Source organism: Siphateles boraxobius, unplaced genomic scaffold (genome assembly GCF_051911475.1).
Source record: "Siphateles boraxobius isolate OS27281-9 unplaced genomic scaffold, OSU_SipBor_1 18, whole genome shotgun sequence".
NCBI classification, from domain to species: Eukaryota; Metazoa; Chordata; class Actinopteri; order Cypriniformes; family Leuciscidae; genus Siphateles; species Siphateles boraxobius.
The window spans coordinates 6,860,570-6,887,501 of NW_027508788.1; the positions used below are offsets into that span (position 1 = coordinate 6,860,570).

Here is a 26,932-nt window from a genome sequence, read left to right on the forward strand (position 1 = left end):
CTTTCTTTATTCTGAGGAAGATTAAAGAAAATATTTTGAGGAATGTTTCAACTGTTCATCTCTATACAATGAAAGTCACTGGACCCCATTGACATTCATTATGTGGACAAAAAGGAGACATTTTTTATTTATTCCAGAAAATAGAAATACATACAGGTTTAAAATGACATGAGGGTGAGCAAATGATGATAGAATTTTCATTTTTGGGTGAACTTCCCCATCAAGTCATTGTTTTTAGTGCAAACATGCCCTCCTTTCTATGTAAATTAGGAAATATTTTAGATTGAACCTCACAAAAGGTAATGTCATGGCTTCCATGAGCAATAAACGTAATTTTATTTGTTTGTGTACATGTTTTATTAATCAAAGCAGCAGTGATTCATCAAATAATCAAGCGATGCAGAAGAGCAATATAACCAGGCGTATGTCCAAATGCATGTAAATGAGTCCATTTCACATTTTAAAGAGGTGCTTGGATCACAGAGGTAAAACCATGCTGTAGAGTTCCAGAAAAGAATGCCAGATCACTGTTATCTGATACATCCTTCACAACCTAGTAAGATCAGGAACTGCGCAATGCAAATAACACAGATTATGTGGGCATGTTTGCACCGTTACCTGATTTCCATAATTCCATCATAGAATCAGAATCACTAAAACAACAAGTGTGTGCAAATAAACAGCACTATCAGTTCATTCTTATTGAATTCCCCCAGGTTGTGACAGATTGTCAAAACGGGATGCATTCCATGTGTTAACCAAACACAGTATACAACATAACATCACATACAGTGTCATTCTGAAGCAGGGCATTCATTACTCACATGGAAATGAACCCAGCATGCTTATTCAGAGACATAATTAAGTCTCTTTGTTCAGAACTTCAGCAGTCTTGTTCAGAACATTAACTACAATGCTTGTTCTGTTCATATTCATGCACATATTTCAACAGAGAAATTGCACTGGCATGGAATGGTGAAGATAATCTTAATATTCAGAGCCTTCACTTACGGGGTAACTCCTGCGTAAACATATACAAACACATAGTCAAACTGATGAAAATAAAGAAAACACCATGTTAAAGGAACAAGGATCAGATGAGACGGACAAACACAAGCAGAACTGTGTTTTCAGACCATGAAAACACAGACTACTTACCAGGGATGACAAGCTACACCATGAAAATGCTAAATAAATACAGGATCTACTAGAACGGACACATATGGTCTGTATCAGTAAACAAAACGCACAATAAAAACGGTTTAATAAACATCGGCTATATGGATCTTTATGCTACATCGGTAAATCTGTGACAATTCATATCAGTCTTCTTCTATGCTTTCACTATGTTTTATTAAATCATTCTATGCTGAAATATTTGATTCAGATGTGGGAAGAGAACTGTGAAGTTATGAAGATGACGATTTTTCAAGCGGCCAATACAAAACGTATTTTTTTTTTGACAGATTATAATAGTAAAATAAAATAAATAAAATATATGTGTGTATAAAAACAACTAAGATAAGTAAAAAGCAAAAATATAGTGTTAAAAAGCAGTAATATATATATATATATATATATATATATATATATATATATACACACACAACTTTGATGATATAATATTCGGGCTGCAAAAATTGAGCTAACTTAGTATATTGTTAGCATAACACTCCATTTGGCACTTTATTCAAGTATTCGTATGAGTATACTATAAAGCCATAGATTATACCATGAATTAAGATGAACAAACTGAGTGAATTTGCAATTAGGCTTATATCGAGTTCTAGGCAACTTCGTATGAATCGTCTCTAATGAGATGCCCTTCTAAATCATTGATGGAACCATATAAAACACCCAAAAGACCTAAAACACATCTACATGTATCAAGGAGATCATGAATTATGGATGCACTTATCAGAGACCTGGAGGAAAAATACATGAGACAAAACTGTTCTAAGAAGAAAGAAAAAAAAACACCTCATCAAAACCTGTGGCTATTAACCAAAACATGATGTACTGCTCTCAGAAAACTCTGCTAAAGACATGCAATATATTGTTTACAATAAACCAAAATGTAATTTGAAACATGTATGATAGGTAATGCTGTAGACGTTGTGATGAAATCTAGCCATGGCAGCAGTCATAACACTCTGTGGAAGTGTATCGGAGGCTGGGCAACGGGAGGTAGAGCTGACAGATTTAATCTACCGGCCAGCCAGGAGAGGGCCAAAAACACTTCTAGCTTGGGGCGCGGAGTGGGCCCCAGTTGTTTTCCTGAGATTCAGCCTGCATTTTAACAAGTGCGATAAATCACGGCACACATCTGAGCACAGAGGCACACTGAGCTCCCACACCGGCCAAAAACACCCTGCTCTGCTGACTCAGCACTGTGCATAAAGGGTCTTCTGGATGCTTCAGCCGTTTCCACATATTCCAAACCTTATCCCATTCTGAATACTGAAAATTGGTGTGTTCCTGAACAAAAAAAGTGCATGTTACAGTTGAGCGTTGGGTTGAATCAAGGAAATCTGGAATATCTGGGCAAAGTTATTTGTTATCTTCCAACCTTCATCACAGGCACTCAATTCTGAACATATTTTTTAAGCCAATCGTCTAAGCTGTACTGTAAATGTCATGTGACTAATCACACAAGAACCACAGGAAAATGATGTATTGCAATGCTGATTGGCTGATGGAAAACAGGAAATATAATAATATATTTGTATGTAATATAATACAACTTAATTATATATAATATAATATATTTCAATTTGTGGCAACTTTTGAATGGCCATTGATGGAAAAATAGGCTTTTGTCCTCTGAATTGTGTAGTTATGGCAACTACCAGCAGGGGCTAGTTGCTAGCTCATGCTAATTTGCCAAACTTTCACCTCCCTAGATTGAATATTACATATAAATGAGTAAAAAATCGAAATGTGCAGCTTTAACAATTTGTGGAAATCTACAACAGATCACTAAATACTGTTTCAATGCTCCAGAGGCATCTGCTGAATGTGACTTATCGCTAGCAGCCCGTTTTAACCTTCGCGGGACGGTCATTACAAATGTTCAGTCTGTTCCGAGGACTCTCAGGTTATTCACCTCCAGACTTGACACTTGCCTTCATCTCCAGTCACTCTCAGTGATAAGTGCGAACAAGCAGCACTTCTGCCTGTGCCAAGTTTGGATTCTCAACTCATTTTGCCTCTGGTTCTGTTAGTCTGAATGAAGCTGATGATCCATCCAGGGTGGCATTAAACATTCCAGACGGGCCAAACGGAGTGCTGCTTTTCTGATGAAATGTCACCTAGCACCAACACACAATGATTAAGGACAGAAACGCACCTGAATATGAATGATGAGCCCGACAAACTGATTGGCACATGCGTTTCCAGGAGTCAAAACTCCGGGGCGCATCACTTTATTACCATGAGAATCCATTCCAAAATGGGAAACAAATGCTACTCCATTTTATTGAACAAACAACCCCCATTTATTTTCATAGCCCTGCCTTACATATGAGCTTTTTTTAATGTAAGACACTTAATTACATTAGTTGCACTTTACTCGACACCCTCCCAGGAAATGCCTGCATAGGTCTTGCATAATAATGGCACTCATATCTCAACTCTCGATGGCATACGGCAGCCTTTGACTTGTAAACTGACCACCACCTTTAATACGGACAGTTGGCTGGAGGTCAATCGGCATCCATGCCTGTAATCGTCCATCGCCAATGTTCAAATCTTATTTATATGCTTACAGTGGAGGCGGGGCCATGCACACAAGAACGCTTGTGGGTTTCGCATTAAAATTCATTGTGGGGGTCGTTTATGTTAAATCCCGTCTAAGCAAGAAAAAACAGCCTTAAGGAATTTAGCATTTCAGAGAAGAGATGGTCAATCAGAAGTACTGAAGAACACTCCTGCCCTTTAAAAGTAAAAGGCTCTGTGGGTCCCTCTGAACTGACATTGAGCACCATGTCATCATGGGACAAACACATGATACGGTCACGCATTACAGTCCCATGCAACCGATGCCGTGAGATTTCGAGATTTCAAAACCATGTTGTGTTTGTTAAAAACAATCCATCTAGCTTACCGTATTTTCTTAAAACCTACAATGATTACTGCATGACACCATACTGGTATGTGTATACAAAAAAATGTATTACAGAACATAATTAAATTACACTGTTGAAAATGACACTTGACGTGAATGAGTTTAACAGCAGTAGCATTAGTTTTGAATGGTCTTTTCAAGTAAGAAGCAGAGAAGAAAATGTAAATAAAAGTCCATTACAGAAAGTATATTTTCTGAATCATCTAAAATTATGTACATTTTGTCACAAAATACACGTTTTTCATGTCAACACACACACTTGGTGCCTATTCCTTAAAACACCCTTCCAAAATGAGTTAATATCTTAATAATAAAAAGAAGAATAACTAACAAAAAAACAAAAAAATAAGAAACTTAAAATTAATGAAGGTGATCACAAAGGACTTCTCCTAAATGGGCCCCAGAATAATTATATCGAGATTAAGATCAATCTTCTTGATAGGGTAAGATTTTCTACAACATTCCCACAAGTCCATTGTCTGAAAAACACATTTTCAAACCCACCAACGTTGCCTTGCTTAAACATAAAACTAATAAGAAACTGAAAATGACAAGAAACAAAAAAGAAAACAGAATGATACAAGCACCGAACAACTCTGCTTAATTCCGATAACATGTAACTGATATTCTTTTTTGTTTGTTTGTTTAGCCTGCGAGAGGATCAGAAGGCGTAGAAAACTGAAGGGTGCGGCTGAAGAGTGGACGGGGCTCCTCTCCTCTGGCGAGCCGCGCTTTATGAGAGCACTAGCACAGTCAGCATGGAGAACATAAGAGTGACGAGAGCGTACGTCACAGAGGAGCAGCCAAGGGTTGCTGAGACCACACATCCCACACCACCAAAAAAAGACACCAGGGACAGTGCACAGGAAAAGAAACAAATAAAACAGAGGCCAAAATGGAAACGAAACAAAAACATTTGAGTGTGTGTTTGAAAATGCGATGGTCCGGTGATGTCCAATTTTACACATGGAGACAGAAAAAGGGAAAGAGGAAGGGAGAGGGAAGGAAAAAACAGGGAAAGAAATCGGGAGAGAGAAAAAAGAGAGAGACAGAGAATAGGTCAAATACAGAAAAATAAGTTTGAAAGGTTAATCAAGATTAGAAAAGAATATCAAAGGAAAGTTCAAGCAAGTTAGTAAAAAACAAAAACAAAGTAAGAAGGCCGTAGCATGTTAAAAGCACAGCAAATGACAGCAAAGACGAGAATGAAAGGACAATGATGGCCAGATGATGGGAAATATGGAATGATAAGGGACATGAAGACACATACAATCAAGAAACACGGATCAGACAACCTTTCTGGTATTTGACATTATATATGAACTTTATCACAAATTTTGGTAAATCTATCTTTAAAGGTGAAGTGTCTCATTTCTGAGCTACTAGCGTCACCAAAACTGAATTTCAAACTCCCTCATCTGCAATTGGTTGGTCGGCATTGGTCAATGTTGAAGCAATGTTTTGAAACTGCCACAGAGATTATGTTTACACTTTTTGGGGAAATATTCATCTTGTAATGGCTTATTTATAGTTGTCTCTGCATATTGAGCAGTGATAGAGAAGCATTTTAATAACGTTTTTAAATAAAAAAATACACACTTCAACTTTAAACAAGTGCTTCCAGAAAATTACATTTAAATTAATTATAATTAAAATCAAATGAAATTAGGAAACAAACAGGCTTTCATCTTTTTGAGTTGCAAACACCATCTGAGGCAATGCAGATGTTAGGCTAAAAATAAAGCTGCTTTTTAAACTCCCACATGTTACACATTGAGGTTAACAACTCTGCAATGTGTAAGTGTGGCGAGATGGGAAAAAAAGAGGACAAAGGAAAGCTTTTCTATACATCTGAACCTGTCTTGTACAAGTGCTCCGATATCCAAAGCTCCCACTGCTATATGGCTGCTTCCCACTAAGCGGATGAGAAAAAGCAGGTCTCTTGGCCATGCACCGGCAGATGCCTGTTAGGTCCTCAGTAAAGCATTAAACCATTAATCCTGTTGAGGCGTCATCATGCAAAACCAGAGGATGCATCCCCACTGAGAGCGGGCAGATAGTCAGCCCAATTCAATCGGTCTGCCGCAATGAGCCTGAACTGAGCCTCAGTTCAGCCCAGAGAAAAATAGACGGAGGAACAGAGAGAGAGAAAGAGAGAGGGATGATCTATGGCCCAATTTTTATCAGTGGGGAAGCAGCTCACAAGAAAACAAAAACACAGCACTGCCATTGGAGCGCAGACCAAACGAGCCCAGTTGGAGGGGGTGGATGGTTTTAACGGACCTGCTGTGGCTTTTTCGCCTCCCGAGTGCCAAATAGAAAATCTCATCTCCACTGATATCATCTGCAATCGTTCTGAGACGAGCAATAACGCTGGCTGCAAGAGTTAGGGGGGGGGGGGGGGGGGGGGGGTTTGCCAGATGGAGTCAGGGCTCTGGAGAGGAGCTAAAGGTCTCCAGGCTTCACCTCTCGCAGACATTTATCCCTCTGCACTCTTATTACTCTTAGATTGTGTCAAATCACTCTCTAGAGGAGGCCAGGCCACAACCTGAATTGACACAAGGGTGGCCTGTGTAATCCACAACAAGACCTGCTAGTAGGATGTGGGTTAACTGGGGTTGGGGTTAGGCGGTTGGGCTGTTGGCTGCTCTTGCTGGCAGTGGCTGTGCTTCAGGGTTTGGGGGTCGGGCGGTACCTGGGATGGCGGTGGGTTCTGGCAAGGTCCTGAAGGAGAGGATGCCGGGATCAGATCGTCCTCGCTGGTTTTCGGCCACAACATAGACTTCGTATTCCGTGTTCCACTCCAGACCCCGCAGCACCATGTACTCGCTGCTGTTGGGCAGGCGGATCTCTGGCTTCCAATCCTGTCTATGTTTCTACGAACACAAATGTGGACATATTTTAAGCCCGGGTGGTGCAGAAGGGTCAATGGCATAATGGCATTTATGTTTTTGTCTGGATCTAATTTCTTCAAAAATACAATTCGCACTTACATTGATTTGAAATACACCTGATTAGCATGTTATTTTCTCAAGTAAGAATTCATTTAATATTTTTGGACGGAACTGACAAGGTAATATAATTCTCCTGATTGCATAATGAAGAAAAAAGCCCCATTCAAATAATTATTTATAAATATGATATGTATACATTTGAAAATAAATACAATAATGGAATATTTAAAATAATATCAATATTGAAAATTTTAATAGAACTTAATATTTGAAAATGTCTGCCAAATTAAAGTTATATGGTGCCACCAACATGCAAAAAACAAAAACAAAAATAAACAGGAAATGATATCATAGAGAGGAACTCTGCAGACCCTCATTACTGTAGCTGTGTATCATTTCAGAGGCTTGAGGTCGTATTTGTCATATGGTTACTTTTCAGATATTATGCGACGTACGTCATCGAGGATGTCTAATTTCAGAAAAGTAATCATTATAAAATTCCCTGTTATTCCTCATGTGGTGTACATTTTTGTAAACGCTTTCTTCCTTTGGAATCTAATAATTACTTAAAATATCACATAATTTGGCCAAGGCTCAGGCTATAAAATATGATGTTGTTGTGTGATTTTCCCAAAAAATTATATTTGGCTTGAAAAGTAAATGTAAAAAACTGTTTTGGTTATGCCACATCAATTACATTAGAATCAATACATTTTACTTTTCCTTGAAAATGGTATAAACATTTTTCAAAACCATATGAGACCAACATGAATACAAAGAGGCCATTTCTAAGAACTTTGCATATGTTTTAAACGAGATTTTTACCACCCCCCCACCTTTCTTTATTGTGGAAATTCTTATACATCACTGACCAGTGAACTTTGCTACCAACCTAAAGGCAAGTCACTGTTGCAATGGCAGTATAAATAATTCAGATGACTGGACAAGTCAAGTATGTTCCCTCATGTCCAATCATACTCACAGCTCTGTAGCGCACTAAATAGTGTTTGATAGGAGAGCCCCCATCATCCTGCTTGATCCAGTAGACCTTCATCTCGTTGCCTGTAGACAGTGGCTTAGCCTCCAGTTTAGGAGGATTAGGTTCCCCTGAGGAGAAAATGGCCAGAAAAAAAAAACAAAAAAACAAAAACCGCTGTTAGAAAATCCCACCACAAATTCAAAATGTGCCCTTTACCCAGGTGCATTTCCACAGGTGAACGTCCTCGTATCAATTAACAGCTGACTTTGTAATCCACAAGGTATTCTTTACCTCTGAATACGAATTGCAGAAATAGCTAGGTTAGCTAATTAAACTCATGGCTAATTTTAGCTTACAAGCTGTTTTAGCTGTACAGTGTTGACCCAGCTGTGACAATTTAAAAGGATGTTATATGGTTGTGCATGGTCTAAACTTTGCACAAAAAAAGGTAAAATTAAAGGGTCAAAGGGTGAGATGTAACACTTTATAGTTGAGTCCCTGATAAAAGTCTCAATTCCTCTGTTCTCATTTTTGGCTAAACTGTTGAGACATCTCATCGTAGAGGCTTTTTTGCCAGTATAATGATGACTTCTGCCTCCTATCCTTCCAAATGTGGAACATTAATGAAAGTGCTTGGCTCTTTTAAATGTGGAGCTGAGTCACTTGGGCATGTGCGAGGGCTGTAATGAGAGCTGGACCTGTGTTGGTGGCAGTGATGGAGGGAGAGAGCGCTGCTGTAATGCAGTCTCTGGAGGAGCTTGTTATCTCCCCTTGCCCACTACTTAATGACAGAACTCCCTTAATTATCCTCCATGCTTTGATTGGAGATTCTCAGCCATTACATTTAATAATATCAACGGGCCGAAGGGAGAGAGAAATGCGCATGTGTGGGCGCTTGTTTGGAATGTTAGCTGTCTACCTGTGTCACTAGAGGAGCCTGGGAGGAGGCCACAGCGCTCTGCTCCCATTAATCATCATAAATAGCTGCTAGACAAGAGTCCCTATTATCGACTGACGTGACACTGTGTATATACACTACCAAATATACAAAACATGACAAATGATATTCATTTTTAGTTCAAGGCAATAAGATATTTGAATGTTTGACCTAAGAAATATGATGCATAAGTTAAATTTGATGGATTCAGTTCTGTTGTTAAGTTTACATTCTCCTGGCAGAATCTGCAAAATGTTTATCATTTTATTGTGGAAAATAACGTGGATCATAAAATTTATGTTTTTTTTAACCTTTTTCAAATAATATATTATAATGGTGTAAGTGTTTTTAAAAAAATATTTTAATATATTTTAAACGGCAAAGATGCAATACACTGATCAAAAGTGACAGTAAAACACATAAAGCAATTACAATGAATAATATATATATATATATATATATATATATATATATATATATATATGTAATTATTTTCAAGTTCTTTCGAATGCTCAATTTTTCTGACTGAAAAATCATGCTGTTTTCAACACTGACAATGAGAAATGTTTCTTTTGAACCAAATCAGCATATTAAAATGATTTTATTGTGATAACATTTCACAATTTTACCGTTTTACTTTATTGGTAGATCAAATAAATTTAGCCTTGATTTATTCATAGCCTTGAAAAAAAATCTTACTGACTCCAAAGCTTTGAACAGTAATAATATAATATAATATAATATAATATAATATAATATAATATAATATAATATAATATAATATAATATAAAGATACAACAATCAAGACAACATGAATTTAGACAGCTGATTCTGCACTGTTCATATTCTTGGTTTCTACTATTGCATCAATGATTTTTGCAGTGTTTTGTGATAGCAGGGTTTAAGTCTCAGGTTTGTGAAGTGAAGCTGCCCACTGTTCTCCAGGTCCTGTAAGTTCTTTGGTTTCCCAGCATGCTCTGCATATTTGAGTTCTTCTTCACAGTGGCTTCATGATGTTGAGATTCAGTTTTACCACTTAAGACAAAACCAAACTATCACAAAAAACTTAAAAGAGTCATATGGCTCAAGAAGGCAATACATGACATAAAGAACCTGTGAACCGGATAATTTGTGTAAATTGAATGACCATTTCAAGTTGTAGAATATATGTAAACATGTATGCAGTACAGTACTATAAATACAAAAATAGATTCTGCAAAGAGTAACGTGAAGTATGTAAACTTGAAACCGTAAACCTCTATGTAGTCATTTGTTATGGTCTTATATCATGATAAATCTCCTTGCCTTCTGTAATTAAGTTTAATTTAAGATAGAGGCATTTTTGAAGATTTCAGACCATCAGGCAGTTAGTTAAGCATGCATGAAAGTAGAGGCCTAAGGTGTTTCCTTCATGATGAATTGAAGCTTGATTAAAGTTTGTAATTGGATGCTGCAATTTAAATGAAGACAAGTTAATTTAAGACAAGCAGTGCAGGAGTGATCGCATTTAAACAAGTTATCTGAGATCCAGTCATCATTTCCAGTTAGCTGAAGGATTTCCAGATGCTAAGAGGACAAAGAGGGATAGATTAGGGTTACAGAGAGAAAGAAGGAAAACATGCTTTACCATGCTGAAGATGGATTAGTTTAGTTTCAAGGGTCATGGATTATTGTTCCACTCGATCATGACTAATAATAACAACTGCTATCCTAGCTTGACACATTTCAGAAAGAGAAACTGAAATATACTACAGAGAAATGACAGAGACAGCATCTCATTTCAAATCAAGTGTGTCGTTAAAAATGTTTGGGTGAGAAAATTAAGAGTAGAATTATTGTCTTCAAATACAAGGAAGTGAAGCTGTTCCTCTTTTGCATTGCCAAGAACAGCAGACAGTGACAGTGATCAAGTACATTCATGAGACAAAGACGTACAATTAGGACATGCATGAGAGGCTTTAAGTATACAGACGAGAGACAGAGAACAGAAGTGCGTGTGAATGTATTCATGCAATAGCAGAACGTCAGTGCTTCTGTTAGTCTGTGGTATGCACATTTTAGGCACACACTGCAACTACAGCACAAATTTATCATATAAAGCACATGATGTGCAAATGAAAGAGGGGACGATACCTGATGTTCTTTATGCTAATTTGTAAAAATGGTGTCTTTTTAAATAAATGAGTTTGTGAGATGTCAAAAACAATATATATATATATATATATATATATATATATATATATATATATATATATATATATATATATATATATATATATATTTACAGTCTTTAAGCCACTCTGTTAAGGTATTCTGTTTAATAAAAGTTATTTTTTTTTTTTAAAGAGAGGGAGGGTAAAAATGAAAGCCAATAGAGTAGAATATATATTGAAAATCAATAAAAAGTTTAACATGCAGAGCACTTAGCAGCATGTGTAGGAGACTAAGCTCTGGTATTACTGTCTAGGCTGAGAGGCTGATGGTTTTCAAAAAACCAAATAAAGTAGGTCGTGTGAGGTTTCTGAAGGATGAATGACTCAAAAATGAAATGGCTCATAAATCCTGATGGTACTGGGTGGGTGTTTCCTTTATCTTCCCGTCATTAACTTGTCTATATTCTCACTGTTAATGGGAATCGGACTATTATGGAAAACAAAAAAAACCCAACAACAACAAAAAACATTAATCAACAAAAAATTACCTTCTGTTCACCAGCGAAGACGACATCATCAGCACCATGCAAGAGTCATATGACAAAGTCACATGATACGCACGCACATGATTGGTGGAAAGGAAAGTGGAAGGGGGAGGGGTCACATGGAAAATACAAAACATTGAAAAAAATTATACAAACATGGAACGTGTTAAGACCAAAAAGTACAAACAGGAACACGAACAACAAAAAGAAAACAAATTATAAACATAAATACTTCTCTATAACTTTAGATACAGTGTCTGTAGATCCATAAAACAATTCCCAGACAGTGATTTTTTGAAATACAAATTCAAATCAAACTACTTAAATTTATCATCTCTCTTGAATCCCATTGAAATGATTCAGGGTAAGAACAGGGTCCAAATTGCTTTATGAATCCACTTCAGCAGGAGCAGTTTTTCTTCTGACTGCGAGAGGTACTTTCGATAAGAGGATTCAAATACAGCTCTATTGCAGTTTACATCGAACTATAAATGCTTGTGCAGATTGAATGGCATCAATGGTAGTGTAAAAAACAGCTGAAACAGAGCAGGCCAGCCAAAGGCAGAGGAATCTCTGTGATGTAGACGGTACAGAGAGAAACCTGCATCATCTAATGGACATTAGATGAGGAAGAGACTGCCCAAGTGTATTGTCCAAGACAATACTATAAAATGTTGATCTAGGATTAGTCATAAAGATATAAAAACACAAAAACTGATCCTAGATTAGCACCCTCAGCCTGAGAAGTTTGCATGTATGGGCTCAGGACTACAGCTGAGAAGGGCAGAGGAAAAACAACTAAACTAAACTAGATATGATGCTGAATGTACACCTTCAGACACTTAAATTGCACGTAAAAATGCATGAATGAAAGTCTCATGGAAGAGCATCTGCTAAAATTGGTTTTCATTACAGAAAATTTGAGAGAGAGAGAGAGAGAGAGAGAGAGAGAGAGAGAGAATAATACTGCAAATACTCTAGAAATTTTTAAGCATGTTAAAAGAAAAAAATTAAATAAATACATTTTCATCTTTCTCGCAATTCACATATTTTCAAGAATAGTTATATACGTGGTATAGCTTTCTAAAGAATTCCTCTTACTACTATTGCCATTTGGTAACTCACTAACACTTTAGAATTATGCCTGTTATAAAGTGCTACACAAATTCTATACTTACATCTAATTGAAAATGGGGAGAAAATATCAAATTTAACTAATCTATTTTGTGTTTAGAACAAAAAAAAGCTAATCATAATTTTGCACATTTTCTGTATACATATAACATATATGCATATAATATATATCTTATATTTTAGGAAGGTAGTGATCATATTTGGGAATTTTTTTCATCAAAAATTTCGGAAATTAAATGTAAGACTTTGGCTAATTCAGGTGTGTTTAAGTTTGCAATCTGAGACAGATAACTATACCAATTAAAAATAACAAATTGGCACATTACACATAAACATACGCACCGAGACTCAGAAAAGGCACCACACATTCACTTTGAAGCCATCTGAAACGAGTATCTGTAAACCAACAGGGTTCCTTACATACTGTAGCTGTCAAGCAATTTAAAAGTCGGAAATCTTCAAGCTGATTATAACTCATTATCATACAAAAGAACAGATCTTTTGTTTGCTTATCTACTCATACAAAAACCGAAAAACTATTATATTTTAATTTCTTTGACATCCAAAGAAAGTTTTAGTTTGGCGCAATATTAAACCTGCCACTCAATGCCAACTAAGCAGACAATAGTCAAACAACTACCTACTCCTAAGATAAAGACCTTGTCATTTCTCTGGCTGAATGAAACAGAATAGCTGTCTCCCAGAAAAACCTTTTCAGACCCTCCCAATTTGCGGTCTGTTTGTTGAGAGGTCAGGTGTGATCCGTGCTGTCATGGTAACTCTATTTCCAGACAAACACTCACAAGATAGTGGGAAGTGAGAGAGAGCATGTTTTAGTGATTAGTTTTGCTTGTATAGAAACAGACAAGCAAACATAAAGCATCAAATGCACAGATGCCTGTGCAGTATACTGTATAAATATACAGTAAGATGTCTGTTGTTCATTTGCTGATTGTACAAGTCGGTAAATTTGAACCCAGTCCAATGTGACTTATAAGCCATCACTACTGCGCACTTAAACACAGGTTGTTCAAGGATGATAGTTCCTGTACCGCAATCTCTTCAGATAAATGCATTTGCTAAATGACTATGTTCTTGCATCTCTGAGGGAAGATGTGTACTCCTAAGAATGCTAAGGTTGACAATTTTGATTAATGTTGGGAAGACAGCTCCATTAGTTTCCACATTCAATGAATTCAAAGAATGCAACACATCTAATTAATATCTCAGAGACTCAATAAGAGAACTGCATGTTTCATGCTGTTTATGCAACTTTCTGCACATCCAATATCATACAAAAAATCAGCACACATCATTGAGTTTATAAACCAATAACCATTAGCACAAAAAAAACATATTGGATCATGTCATACTTCTGTATGTCTACCATGCAGTGACATGTTAGACAGGTGAGCTGGTCTACAAGCGGAAGTTAGTGATGGTTCTCTACAAAGGCTTGAGGATCATGAGCACAATCTCAGTGTCTCACTTCCCCCTCCCTCAACTAACATCTATACAGTCTCTCTTCTATATCAAAGACGTGAGTTGTCGTTCTACTGCGAACATCAGTGGTGTTGACTTCAGGAACAATGGTCTACAGTAGGTGAAGCGAACAAATGTGTAGCAGGCGGATAAAGAGTGGCAAACGACACTGCACACAGTCGGCATACTCACTAAGGTCGGCAGTGGTTGAAGGAATAGAAGTCCGAGTCTCTGAAGACACTGGAAGATGGTGAGAACATGGTGAGATGTGCTTTCATTTGCCGCACTGATAGTAGAGCCACTGTTGCATCAGCTTCATGTAACAGCAACTAACTAGTGTACATCACAGCGTAGCAACATTCAACCAGCCCAGGCAGAAGTGCATGTGACCCAAATTAAAGTACATCAGAATAGAGACACAACTATATGGCCAAAATTATGTGTAAATGGAACACCAGTGGCTTTACTGGGATGCCATCTGGATCCCAGCAATGAGAAAATGTATGTGCATGGCACTATTTTATTTAAAATTATTTAATCTGATTAAACTTTAGTTGTCCAGTTGGATATGTGAGGTGGGCATCTAAAGTCTAATGAGAAGAAATGATAAAAATGATTATGCCAAAAAGATTTTCACTTTAATTGTACAAAACACAGGCATCACAATGCTGAAACATTTCTTGGAATATGCCATTACTTAGTTTTAAAATGAATTAAATACAACATTTGAAATATAATTACAAAATAATTCTTTGTTGGTTAAGAAGTCAGTTTTTTTTGCGAATCCCACGTACACTACCATTTATAAGATTATTGTCAGAAAGACTTTTTTTTTTTAAAGATACTTTTATTCAGCAAGGGTGCATTAAATTATTCAAAAATGAGAATAAAGACATTTGTTACAAAAAATTCTATTTAAAAAATGTTCTTTTCAAACTTTCTAGTCATCAAATTATCTTATTATTTTTCAACATTTATATTAATAAGAAGGATTTGGATGATAACGTGACACACTAAGCCGATGGTGAGTGTCTTTCGGGCTAGTCAGTACTAACATTCAACATACCACCGGGATCGCGACGCACATAACAACCTGTATTTAAATGTCATGAGCCATGATAGTACAGCCGTCTCAAGCCGCAGACACAGCTCGATTCAAAGTGCGATATTTTCCTGAAAGTCCATTAGTGCCAGTGACTCAGACATCATCACCTTCAATATACTCTCATCCATCTTATCTGAGAGAGAAGGTTGGCTTTCATTGAGCTGAACCTAAGAGCCTTGGAGTTAAACGATAAGTACTTTTGAGTGGAAGGTAATGATATGATGGGGGCGAAATATCCCATTTCCTCTTTTAAGCTTAACGCAATTAGGTAGTGGCACAGCCTGTTTGTAAGCTGAGTGTCTGACAGATGACAGGATATGTTAGAGTTTCAAAGACTAAAGAGTGCAGAGCTTCTGTCTTCTAATCTCTTTCTTTCTGTGCAAGTTGTGAATTTATTTCAAGGAACTTGTAGATACTTGGTGACAAAAAGAGTCTGAAGTGCTAACAGCATCATGAGTTAGTCCTTGTAGGATTAAAGGATCAGTTCACTCGAATATGAACATTTTTGTCATGTACTTCACTCGCCATACTGTTGAATCGCAAAACACAAAATTGGAACACAAAAGGAGAAATTTGAATAAAATACTGACTGCTTTTTTCAGATGGGAACTGGAGTTGCCAAAATGATGTAAAACACCATAAAAGCCTCAGAAAAAGTCGATATAACTTTTACATGGCTTGACATTAACACCCGCCAATCTGCCAAATGCGTATGTATTTCAGCAGTGGTGTGTAACGCAATCACTCCTACTAGCCACTTTGGTGGGTTGAATTTTATATATAATATGTAGGGGTGTGCATTGGCACTGCCCTCACAATTCGATTCGATTACGATTCACCAGGTAACGATTCGATTCAATTCGATTCTACGATGCATTGCGATGAATCACAATTCTACTGCACACAACAAAGCACATTTTTTATCAGTCACGAGGCAATACAAGCAGTCAGATATCGAACAACAGATTTATTGGCTGCTATGTGTGTATTCTAACTCTCCTGTATCTTTAATATAAATGCCATTAAATAAAATAAAATTTAAATCCAAGCTTTGGGTACGTTTTGATTACCTGTCTATGGGCCTGGTCACATATCGCGTATTTTGCGCGCTCAAGTTCGTTATTTCAAATGTAGGCGCGCGGTATGCGCGCTCATAATGGAAGTGAGGCGGTTGCGGTGCGACGCGCTCATTTTTTCCAAGCGCGTCCGTGCCGCATCGAGATAAAAACATCTCAACTTTTCAGAATGCCACAAGAGCACCGTAGGTCACGTGACAAGAATGGTTTGCTGTAACGGAGAGCGCAGCTGATGGTTGCTTAGCAACGACAGACGCCTCCAGAGCGCAACCGCCTTAGCGCTTTGGAAAAAGGAGTGCGCAGCGCGCCTAGCGTTTTTAGGGGCTATATGTAAATGGCGCCATATCGCGGTCATCTCCCTCCGCCTCAGCCATCTTTATTGTTGTTATTATGCCCCCGGAAGTAATTAAAACTTCAAAAGTTTATTGTCAAAGGCCAGAAAATAATCGATTATGGAACTTTGCCGCATCGATGCTGAATCGCACATTTCCCGCATTGCGATGCATCGCCGAATCGATTATTGTTGACACCACTAATAATATGTACATTTTTCAATTCTAGTCTTTTAAAAAGGCATCTGAAATAATACACTAAGTGCAATGTAGTGTTGTCAAAAATATTGATTTTTTGATACATATCGATACTGAAATATCTGAAATGCTTCCAATACTAATTTTCCGCAGAATAGACACATGATACGAAGACACATCAGCTGCGCTTTTCCTGCCCTCTCATGATCTCTCTGACAGCGTGTTGACACACAAACGCCTCTCCTCACTCACTCCTTTCATTTGCTCCAGATGAACATTGTTGGTGTTACACGGCTTGAATTTCGGTGTGGCATTGTGCGTATATTGTGCATAATTTTACTTATTCCCACAGATTTTGTGCTCACATCCAAAGTGCGCGCACATAAAGCCGCCTTTCAGTACTACATTTAGTAATTTTTCGCGGCTTTCACTTTGCTGCTTATTAAACAGTCAAATAAACACAAAATAATGTCAAAATGACGGTCTTGGCGAGTATTCATGTAAAAAACACAGTCCGTTATGTTTTAAGTGAATGTAAACAGTTAAGAAAGAAAACGCATGTGTAACAGTATGATGGATCTGTGCGGCAGGTCTTAAAGTGACAGCAGCCTAATAGAACTGCTTCCAAATTATGAGATAATATTAAAAATATCTATATGGTGGTTTTTGCCCATGGTATCGATGTCAAAATTATGGTCAGTGAAAATGCTGTGTGGCTAGTAACTTTTGAAAACCACTAGCTACAGTGGATGGTGAGCAAAAAGATTAATGTCAAGCTCTGCTTGTGTGCTATTTGCAAAATGTGTTAAAGATATTGTTAAATACTGCAACAAAATAACTGATTCAGTGAGCTGAACTTGAGAATGGATCATGAAAAGATCATTCACCAATCACTTCTCTCATGAGGAAAGTCATTTTACATGAATAATAGCTTAAATTTCACCCTGTACATCACACACAAAACTATGATATGAATTCAGAAGTCACATGACCCACTTTTATGATGCTTTCGCACCTTTTTGAAGGTTAAAAGCTCCAGTTAACAATCACTGTAATTGCACTGAAATGATTGATTAATAGTTTTTAAAAAAATTTTTTAAACAAAATTACCCCATTTGCGCAGAACAAATAAAGGCACATACATGTTTGGAACAACATAAGGGAGAGTATATTATTATATAATTTTCATTTTGGGGTGAACTATCCCCTTTAATGCCACATCGATAAAAAATAAAACGCAATTTATTTTAGCTTCAAGACAATATTTAGGAGCTCAACTCTTTCTTCTCCCTGATTTCCAGTGTTTTGAATTGCACAAAACTAATTACTGGAGCCTTACTGATCTCACAAAAACACTATTCTTTTCTTCCGTTTGGTCTACAGCTCTGCAGATGAGAAAATGTATGCTAAAATGGGACTGTATTATCCGCTGTGGTCTGATGAAACGCTTAGGGGCAGTAACATTGTGTAATGCTTTGTAGATATCACAGAGCAGAGGGTGAAGTTCAAAGCACGCAGATAGTCTCAGACAGAGAAGAAAATTGCTCCGCAGAATAATAAGGATTATCATATCGTAAGTGTTTCATGTCAAGGGGAAGGAAGGGGGTGTTAATGCCGTTGCAGTGGTGATCACAATTAAAGCACTCAAGAACTTCACCTGTGGACGTGGACCATCTGCTAGTTCGCTGGCCTGTGTCTCTATCTGTGAGAGCTGTATTCACCGGCACAGATGCAGAGAAACTACTGAGAACCACCAGATGTGCTAGGCAATAGACCTAATGTAATGCATTTCTCAGGGGTACTAAATTACTGAGCACAGTCTGATCAAGTGCCACGTAAACTGTTTTACCGTCTACTTTCTATCTCCCATTCTGATTGCATTAAGTGTTATTAAAGAGGTTTGGTTCAACAACTTGGATTGTATTTGAGACAAAACTGATACAGTACAAGTAAGGGATAATGTACATCCAGCCGGTTGTTATCTCAGAATAAACACAGACAGGGTGATCAGGTCTTGAAGGGGGTTATTCTGAGATAACAACCGGCTGGATGTACATTATCCTGCTTATTACACGACTACTTGCCACATAAGTAAATAATTAGACACGAAATATTGATCGGAGTGTAAATATTTTATTAGATCTTTAAGCGCAAAGCTTCCGCGGAGAGAGCAGTTGCTAGCGCGCCAATTCAAACTAGATGGACATTTAAGAGATACTGTACAGTCATACCACTTATTAAACAGCATTTCACCACATAAATAATTATGGGGATAAGAGATATTGGTTTGAGAGGAAACTTTTTTTAAATCGTACCTGTTTGTATCTTATAATCCAACAGGGTACAAAACAATAGTCGCAAAGTGGCAGCAGCTGCGTTTGTATGAAAGAGAGAGCAAGCACTCGATAGTGGATGGAATAATTAAATAACTGTACACAAAATATTGTTTGACTGAGTTTTAATATTTTATCAGCTCACCAAACGCAAAACTTCCACGAAGCAAAAACGTTCCTAGCAAGTGTATAGCGCTGATGACTTCAGTAACCCGGATGAGCCTGTGTGTTATCGGTTTTCAGGATGGTGCGATTGACCAATCAGAATCAAATATTCCACAGAGCCTTTTAATAAATTATTTTAACATTTGGATATGCAGAACAACAATAAGTAAATAATCATTAGACCATAATTATAAAAACATTCATAATGAATATTTTGTTATAACTGATTGTAGCAACATTATTGTTTTGTTTTTTGCTAATTTAAATGTTTTAGATTGTAAAACAACTTTGCCAAAATAATGCACTATTATTGCCAATATTATTAATAAACATTCATAAAGAATTTAATTAACAAGAATACAAGAATATTCTATCTTTGTTTTGGGCTGTTGAGTTAAATCATTTTAATTTGAGAATAAATGGCAGTTATTTACAAAGTTGAGATGTTCTCCATTGCCATTTATTAAAGGCCCAATGTTAAAGAACCCGATTAAAAATAACTGACCTTGCTTACTGACTGTGACATGTTTCATATATTAGAAGAAATTTAAGTTTTGTATACTGAACACAGAAAAAAAGACATTGTCAAACCAGTTATCAGAGCGGGACACTTTTCTTTCTTTTTTTACACAGCAGTTTAAATGCCTAAATTTGCCTTTGAATTTAGCATTGGATTCTGAGCTGACCTCCTTTAACTTTGTATAATCTACTATTTTCTTATCAGAGGCAATTTCCACTGTAGGTCTCCAAAGGTGCAGTCCCTGCTACGGTGCTCTCTGATCCTTTGCGATCTGCCGCGATCACATTCATATCAAATAAGGCTCAGTGGAGTCTACCTGCCCTCTGGGAGCGGGGTGACCCGCACACAGGTTAGCAATCAGAAAGCCTGGCACACAGTCATGGAAAGAGTCCCTATTTTTCTCTGTGAATATTTTAGCTGTCACCCAAGATGACCCTACTGCAGTGAGCTGCAGAGGTGGCATTACCCATCAGAAAACTCCCAGAGGTGTCCATCACTCCTGCATCTATCGCTTAAGTGCCAGGCTTAGCTAGCTTTGTCATCACTCCATCTCCATACACAATTCCAGCCTCTTCATTCACGCTCATAGCACATAAAATGGAGAGGGAGCTCTCTTGCTTTGAATCGCAAGTCCCTGCAGCACATACCGCAGTAATGTGAATTTTATAGTGCTCTTTTACAATTCCTACAGGTTGTGGAGGCAAGAGGCATGGATCTTTGCTCTGGAGGAGAGAAAGATTCACTCACGCTACTGGTAACAGTCTTTTGTGTCGTCCCCCTCTTCCTTCAGCGCTCTGGGCACTCTATTGGCTGAGACTGCAGGATGGCCACTGGTGATAAATCTCTGACAAGCACCTGCGAGCGCTACCGTACATCTTACTTGAAGCTCCATCTACGTCCATCTAAGTTATGCCACTCTCTGCAGACATGCTGCTGCTTTATAATGGATAGAGTCAATCTGTCATACTTCCCTAAAGCAATAGTTCACCCAAATAATTTAAATTTGGTCATTATTTACTCACCTTCGTGTTGCTCCAAACCTGCATGTTTTTGTTGTTGTCTGTGGAACACAAAATGAGCTATTCTAAATAATTTCCAACTTGCTGTTTGCAATGTCAGTTAAATGGCCAACTTAACAGTGAATAACTTACATGTTGATCTGTTTGTAAAACAAAGCTACAGCTTTTAGAAGTCCTTCGGAATTATGTTTATGACACTTTTTAGGCAAGTAGTTACTATAAACTATCATAGTATAGAGACAAATATCTGTAAATCCTAAAAAAACTTAGCTTAAACCAGTCTAAAGGCGGGCATACACTGTGCGAATTTCGTCCGATTTTGAGCCGAATTCTAACTCGTGCGACTCTTTTTCGGGTCGGGACGATTTTCAGCTTTGTCGTGCGTCGTTTGTCGTGCAGTGTTCGTGCAGTGTACAAGGGGAAACGAGAGGCGATTAACCTCTCCCGATCGGCAATCGGATGGTCGGATGAATTTCTGGCATGTCAGAAATTTTGGTCGCTCCTCGTGACTATATCGCACAGTTGAAGCAGAGCTACGAACCAATCGCCCTAAACTCAGTGTTTTTTTCCCTCACTGCGCCTGCGCGAAAACAGAAGTTTAAGCATTTCAATCTGAAAAAAAAAAAAAAAAAAACGAACAGAAGGAAGTCTTTAAGTTCTGTAGTTCAAACTAGCTACATATTACTGTTGCTTATCTACAGTTTGTCCAGTTATTACCCACTTCTTCCAAGCTGCGATGTAGCACCGTGCCTCTTTTATTAATTTGTCAAAAAATGTTTTTGAAATAAACCTGTTTTTAATTTTCATTGATGACTAATTATTTCAGTGTTCGGACATATTATAGACTGTTAACATAATGATATGCCTATAATTCATTGTAATCGGCCTAAATGTTAAGACAATTTTCAATTAGGATCCTCATTGAAAATTGTCTAAAACATTTAGGTAGATTACAATGAATTATAGGCATATAATTATATTATTATTTTTTTATTATTCCTCGAGGAGTAGGCTTCTATTTAATATTTTATTATCCTCAGCGCGCATTGCGGTGATGTGCTGTGAAATTATTGCGTGGCAAATTAATTATAATAGCAGATCAATTTAATAATAAAATTAGCCTTCCCTAATACAATAATACTAATAAAGATTTAATACATAAATTGGAAGTGCTAAATCATCTTGATAGCTGATACTTGTTTTGACAATATCTCTGGATAGGCTATATGATATCGTCTACCAACCCAACACGGGGGGTTATCGCACATATTTCACACGTATAGTGTGAGCAGTCAAGTCGCAGCTCGACGTTCGGACCGTATAGTGTGAGCACATAAATCCTGAGCTTTGGCTTTACATCGGACGCGATTTACTCGTTCAGTGTGAGTAGGTACCTTGCTGAAATCGCACAGACATCGCACAGTGTATGCCCGCCTTAAGTTGGTCTCCCAGCCTGGCCAAACTGTGATTAGCTGGTTTAGTTGTTGAAAAGTGCCCAAAACCTCCCTAAAACTAGCCAAAGAAAACCAGCCGGGCAAAACTGGGTGACCATCTAAGACCAGCAAACCAACTTAGACTGGTGGAAGCTTTTTCTTTGCTTTTTTAAGCAGGGACATTGAGAAAATAACAGCATAGATGTTTGGAAAGACATAGAGATGAGTAAATGATATAATTTTAGTGTGAATTATTGCTTCAAGAAGTCATTGTCTCCCCTAGACATAGAAAGACTCATTGTTTCCGTAATAAACAACTTGGTTATAATTGTTCATAATCAAAGAGAAAGAAGAAAGCTCGCAAAAAACAATCCGCTATTGTTAGGATTTCTTCAGAAAATTTGCTTCAGAATTGATTTTCGCTTTGGTTTGGAAACTCGTGACAAATAAACCCAATCTGGACTGTCACCAGATGTGTGTGTTCATAATTTGACAAGAGTCGATGCTGCCGGCAGTCTCGGTTTGTCATGTACAAATTGATAAATGATTAGTAATTTTTTGGAGTGCCTGGATCATTGTGCCGACAATCACTTCTTAAATTCACACAGTTATAGTTCCGGAGAAAGAGCGGACAACGCCATCAATCTCATCTGAAAAGGACCACATCCCACTACCATTACGATATATGTTCTCTGCCTCGTCCATCGACTTTTTATTATTCCACTGTGTAATGATCATAAGAATGATTCCAGTCAAATAATGAGAACAATAGAGAGCCACAACAAGAAAATACTGTCAATTAAATTAACAGATTCATCACTTTGTTTTTTTGCTTTTGGTTGCATAAACAAACGATAGTCATTCTACAGTTTGAATGTTTTACAGTTGCCTCTTGCAAAACAATCACCCACACACGAAGAATGTGTTGAGTTATTATCCAAAAAAAAAAAAAAAAAAATTATTTAAGACCAAATAAACACCAACATTAGACAACAAGGTCACGCCTATTCTTCGAGTGTGAAATAAATAGTTTGTTTTGAGACTTCTGTGGTATTTATGTGAAGTACTACGAAGGGAAATGGAGAGATAACTGGAAACAGACTTTGACTAGAGGGAAATGTATATACCAACAGCAATCTTTTATCCTAAAGTGCTAGCATGTAAGGATTTTAATCAACAGACCCGAGGAAGCCCATACAAATTTAGGTTCAAGGCATGACCTAACACACCTGATTCAATTAATCAAATGTTAATTCCTCCAAGTAGTATAATGGAGTTGAACCAGGTGCATTTTAACTGTATGTTTTGGGGGAAAAGGGCAATTTTCTCAATTAAGCCTTCAGGACTGGTCTAAATGAACTCATAGCAAACCTTTATCCTTGTTTGAGTAATTGAATGGAATTCCGTCTGGAAAGTACAACAAGAGATATAAAGTGAGCTGTCATAGTTCTCTAAAGCACAGACTATAATCAAAACCTATTACAAAGTTCTTTAAATTCAGTGAAAACCCCTCAGAAAGTTTAACTTAATTTGCACTGAGATATGAGAGTCCACTTTAAGAAAATAGACTTATTGAATTATCAATACATTCTTAAAAAACCCATGAAATTCATGAATCGTCTAGTCCATGTCCACAGCTATATCCTATAGTTGATAAAATTGACTTTTAGCAGATACACACCAAAATATGACTCAGTCATCCAACGACTTACAATTTTTTTGTCCAATCAAATGCTTTCTAGAAGGAGAATGTCCCCTCTCAGTAAATTAAAATGACCATTTGACTAAAGGTCAAATCAAGGTTCATGATAAAGTAACAGCCTATTAGCTATTTAAAAAGGGATGAGCCCTTCCATATACAAACCTTCCTTCAAAAGCAGAAAAGAAGACTGCAATCTATAACACATTTCATGGAGTCTTAAACTTTCTATCAAGCTTTTACTACCTTCTTTAAAGGCTTACTATTAGATTTGGCAGGAGTGTTGCAATGGCTGAAATAGAAGCAAATGGAAAAAACAAACAGAAATGTGAAAGAAAGAGAGCAGAGAGATGGAACACTTACTTTTGAAAGGGAAGCCTGATGTCCAGTGGAACAAAACAAGATGGAAAACATGATGAGAACCATAAAAAAATCATGAACATGAGAACAGGAATGTATAAGATGGAGAGGAGGCCAAATCCAATTTGCCATTTTAGGTTAATCTTTTAAAGCAGTGAGAAAATCACCTTGCTGGCTCACATTTCGTCAGGCTGAACTATGTGAACTATGCTTGCTAAGTCCCAAAATGGCAAAACTGGGTGACCCAATTAGCTGTTATGAAATGAGAGCAGGCATTAGAGTGAATGTGGGGACTGTGAAAACAGGGAAGAAAAGATGAAATATGATAAGAAAAATATGATAAGAATTCATGTCAGCCTGTCTCTGACTTACATCAATGGAGCAATTCACTCCTGCCATGAGCTATTTTACTCGCAATAGAAGAATAAACAAGTCATGTTTTATGTTATTTTAACTTTTTACCCATTTTTGTAAGATTCCCTCCAAAGCTTCTGGGTATTGGAATGGAAATCAAGCTTATTGCAGAAGGAATCCTTTTTTCTAATGTTATACAAAAATATATAATGTTATACTTTTTAGATGGATCAACTGAACTGGATCAATAAATTGGATCAATAAAGCGACAAGGAAAAAAACTATTTCTGCAATTTAAACTTTAGTCACTTAATCCCTGCGAGTGGAAGAGGAAATTGAATAATCAAAGTAGAGCTGTGTTTCTGCTCATCCCACATTTCTTGCAAACTGACTTTTTCTAATCTGCTTCTGAGTGGAACATTCTGATCCAACGGCTTCGTGCGACATGCAGTAATTAAACCAGTAGATTTGTAGGAAATTTGAAAACTTCATTGCAAAATCTAAATAGGGATGATGTTTCATTAATGTGGAGAGCTCTACAATCAAGCTCTGCAAACCAACGTCAAATTTATATTTATAATAGCTATAGAAGCCTGTTTCCACCTTAAACAGGTAATTGTGAGATAACGTTTAAAATAATAAAAAAGTGACATTGTGACATATATTCCTGGTTTCACAGACAGGACTTAGATTAAGCCTGGGTTAGGCCTCAGTTCAATTAGGGCGTTAAAGTAATTTTTCTTTCAAAATGTGCCTTAGAAAAAAACATTACAGGTGTGCATCTTGAGACGAACAATAGCACTGAATTTTGTCATTGCAAGTTCCTTTGTGGTAAGTTCAAAAGTTCATGCATCTTAAACCATGCCTGTTATTGTCTGTGATCTGTGAATCCAGGCAATAAAGTTGCAATTTAAATATTTGCAATTATAAGAAATAGTCATGAATGTGAGTTATAAGCAAAATTGAGGTTTAATGTTACAATTATAAAGAATCGTATGAGATAAAATGTTGCAATTATGAGATGTAGTCACAATTATGAGATCTAAAGTTATGATAGAGTCACAAATGTTAGAAATAGAGTCATTAAAATAAATTACTTTGTTTTTATCTGAGGCAGAAACAGGCTTAGATTCATTGCACATCTAGTAAATATTTAGAGCAGTGAAACATAAGAAATACCATCTGGAAATATTTTCAACTGTTACTTATTAAAGAACACTGCTGTGCAAATGCAAAATATCTATGCAAAATATCGTAGATTCTTTGAGATTAGATCTTATCATTGATAATAGAATCCCTGAGAGTCTGATCCTGATCTGATCGTTGATATGAGGTTAAAGAGGGTTTCATTATCTGCTCTACATAAGAGTGCCCAATCAACATGGACGACACTTAACAGAGCACACAGCTCTCAACAGACACGAGACACAGCTGTTGCCCGGCACATGCTGGCAGTCGGCAGGAGAGCTGTACAGACAGGGAGGTGTGCCACATCACAGGGAAGCACTGCTGAGGTGAGAAGCTGCAGTGACACAATTGTCTTCAGGAAATAGTTAAAACATACGGACACACACTAAAATGAACACGCACATCCACATATAAATACAGAAGTACACGCAGGACAAGCAATGCATCTCCTGGGAGTGAGATCCAGCAGGGTCCAGGGCAGGGATGCATTGTGGGTAGTGAGGTCTGCTGCTGCACTGAGAAGGGGGGTTGATGGGTAAAGAGGGTGCTAGGGTCTTATGATAAAGAGGGACTGAGAGAGAGAAAGACAAAAAGACAGAGGCACTTACGGACAGGTTGGGTTTTGAAGTTTTCCGGGGCGCTGCTCTCTCCTTCACCCTTGCCGTTGATGGCTGATAACTTGAGCTCGTATGTGGTCTCTGGCTTCAGCCCAACAATAGTGATCAAGTTGAGACCTGATTTGGACAGATTTAGAGCTCCAATGAAACATAGGACATAAAAACATAGAATAACTCAACTCAACTTTATTTATAGAGCACTTTCAAAACCACAAGTGGAAC

General features: G+C 37.3%; 1 protein-coding gene across 16 annotated transcripts in view; it reads right to left on the minus strand.

Annotated features, from left to right (window-relative positions):
* The window catches only part of ncam1a (neural cell adhesion molecule 1a), a 257,883-nt gene that overhangs the window by 9,038 nt on the left and 221,913 nt on the right, over positions 1-26,932 (minus strand). For 4 of the 16 annotated variants that reach the window (XM_077233153.1, XM_077233154.1, XM_077233149.1 and 1 more), the window contains 4 exons: positions 26,702-26,827; positions 14,504-14,551; positions 8,063-8,187; positions 6,822-7,002 (listed from right to left, as the gene is read on the minus strand). In XM_077233153.1, the coding sequence (XP_077089268.1) occupies positions 6,822-7,002; positions 8,063-8,187; positions 14,504-14,551; positions 26,702-26,827 (480 nt within the window). Of the gene's footprint in view, positions 1-3,380; positions 4,940-6,821; positions 7,003-8,062; positions 8,188-14,503; positions 14,552-24,554; positions 24,570-26,701; positions 26,828-26,932 lie in introns of those variants that run through there. The other 12 variants (XM_077233156.1, XM_077233151.1, XM_077233155.1 and 9 more) reach the window with 5 other exon arrangements.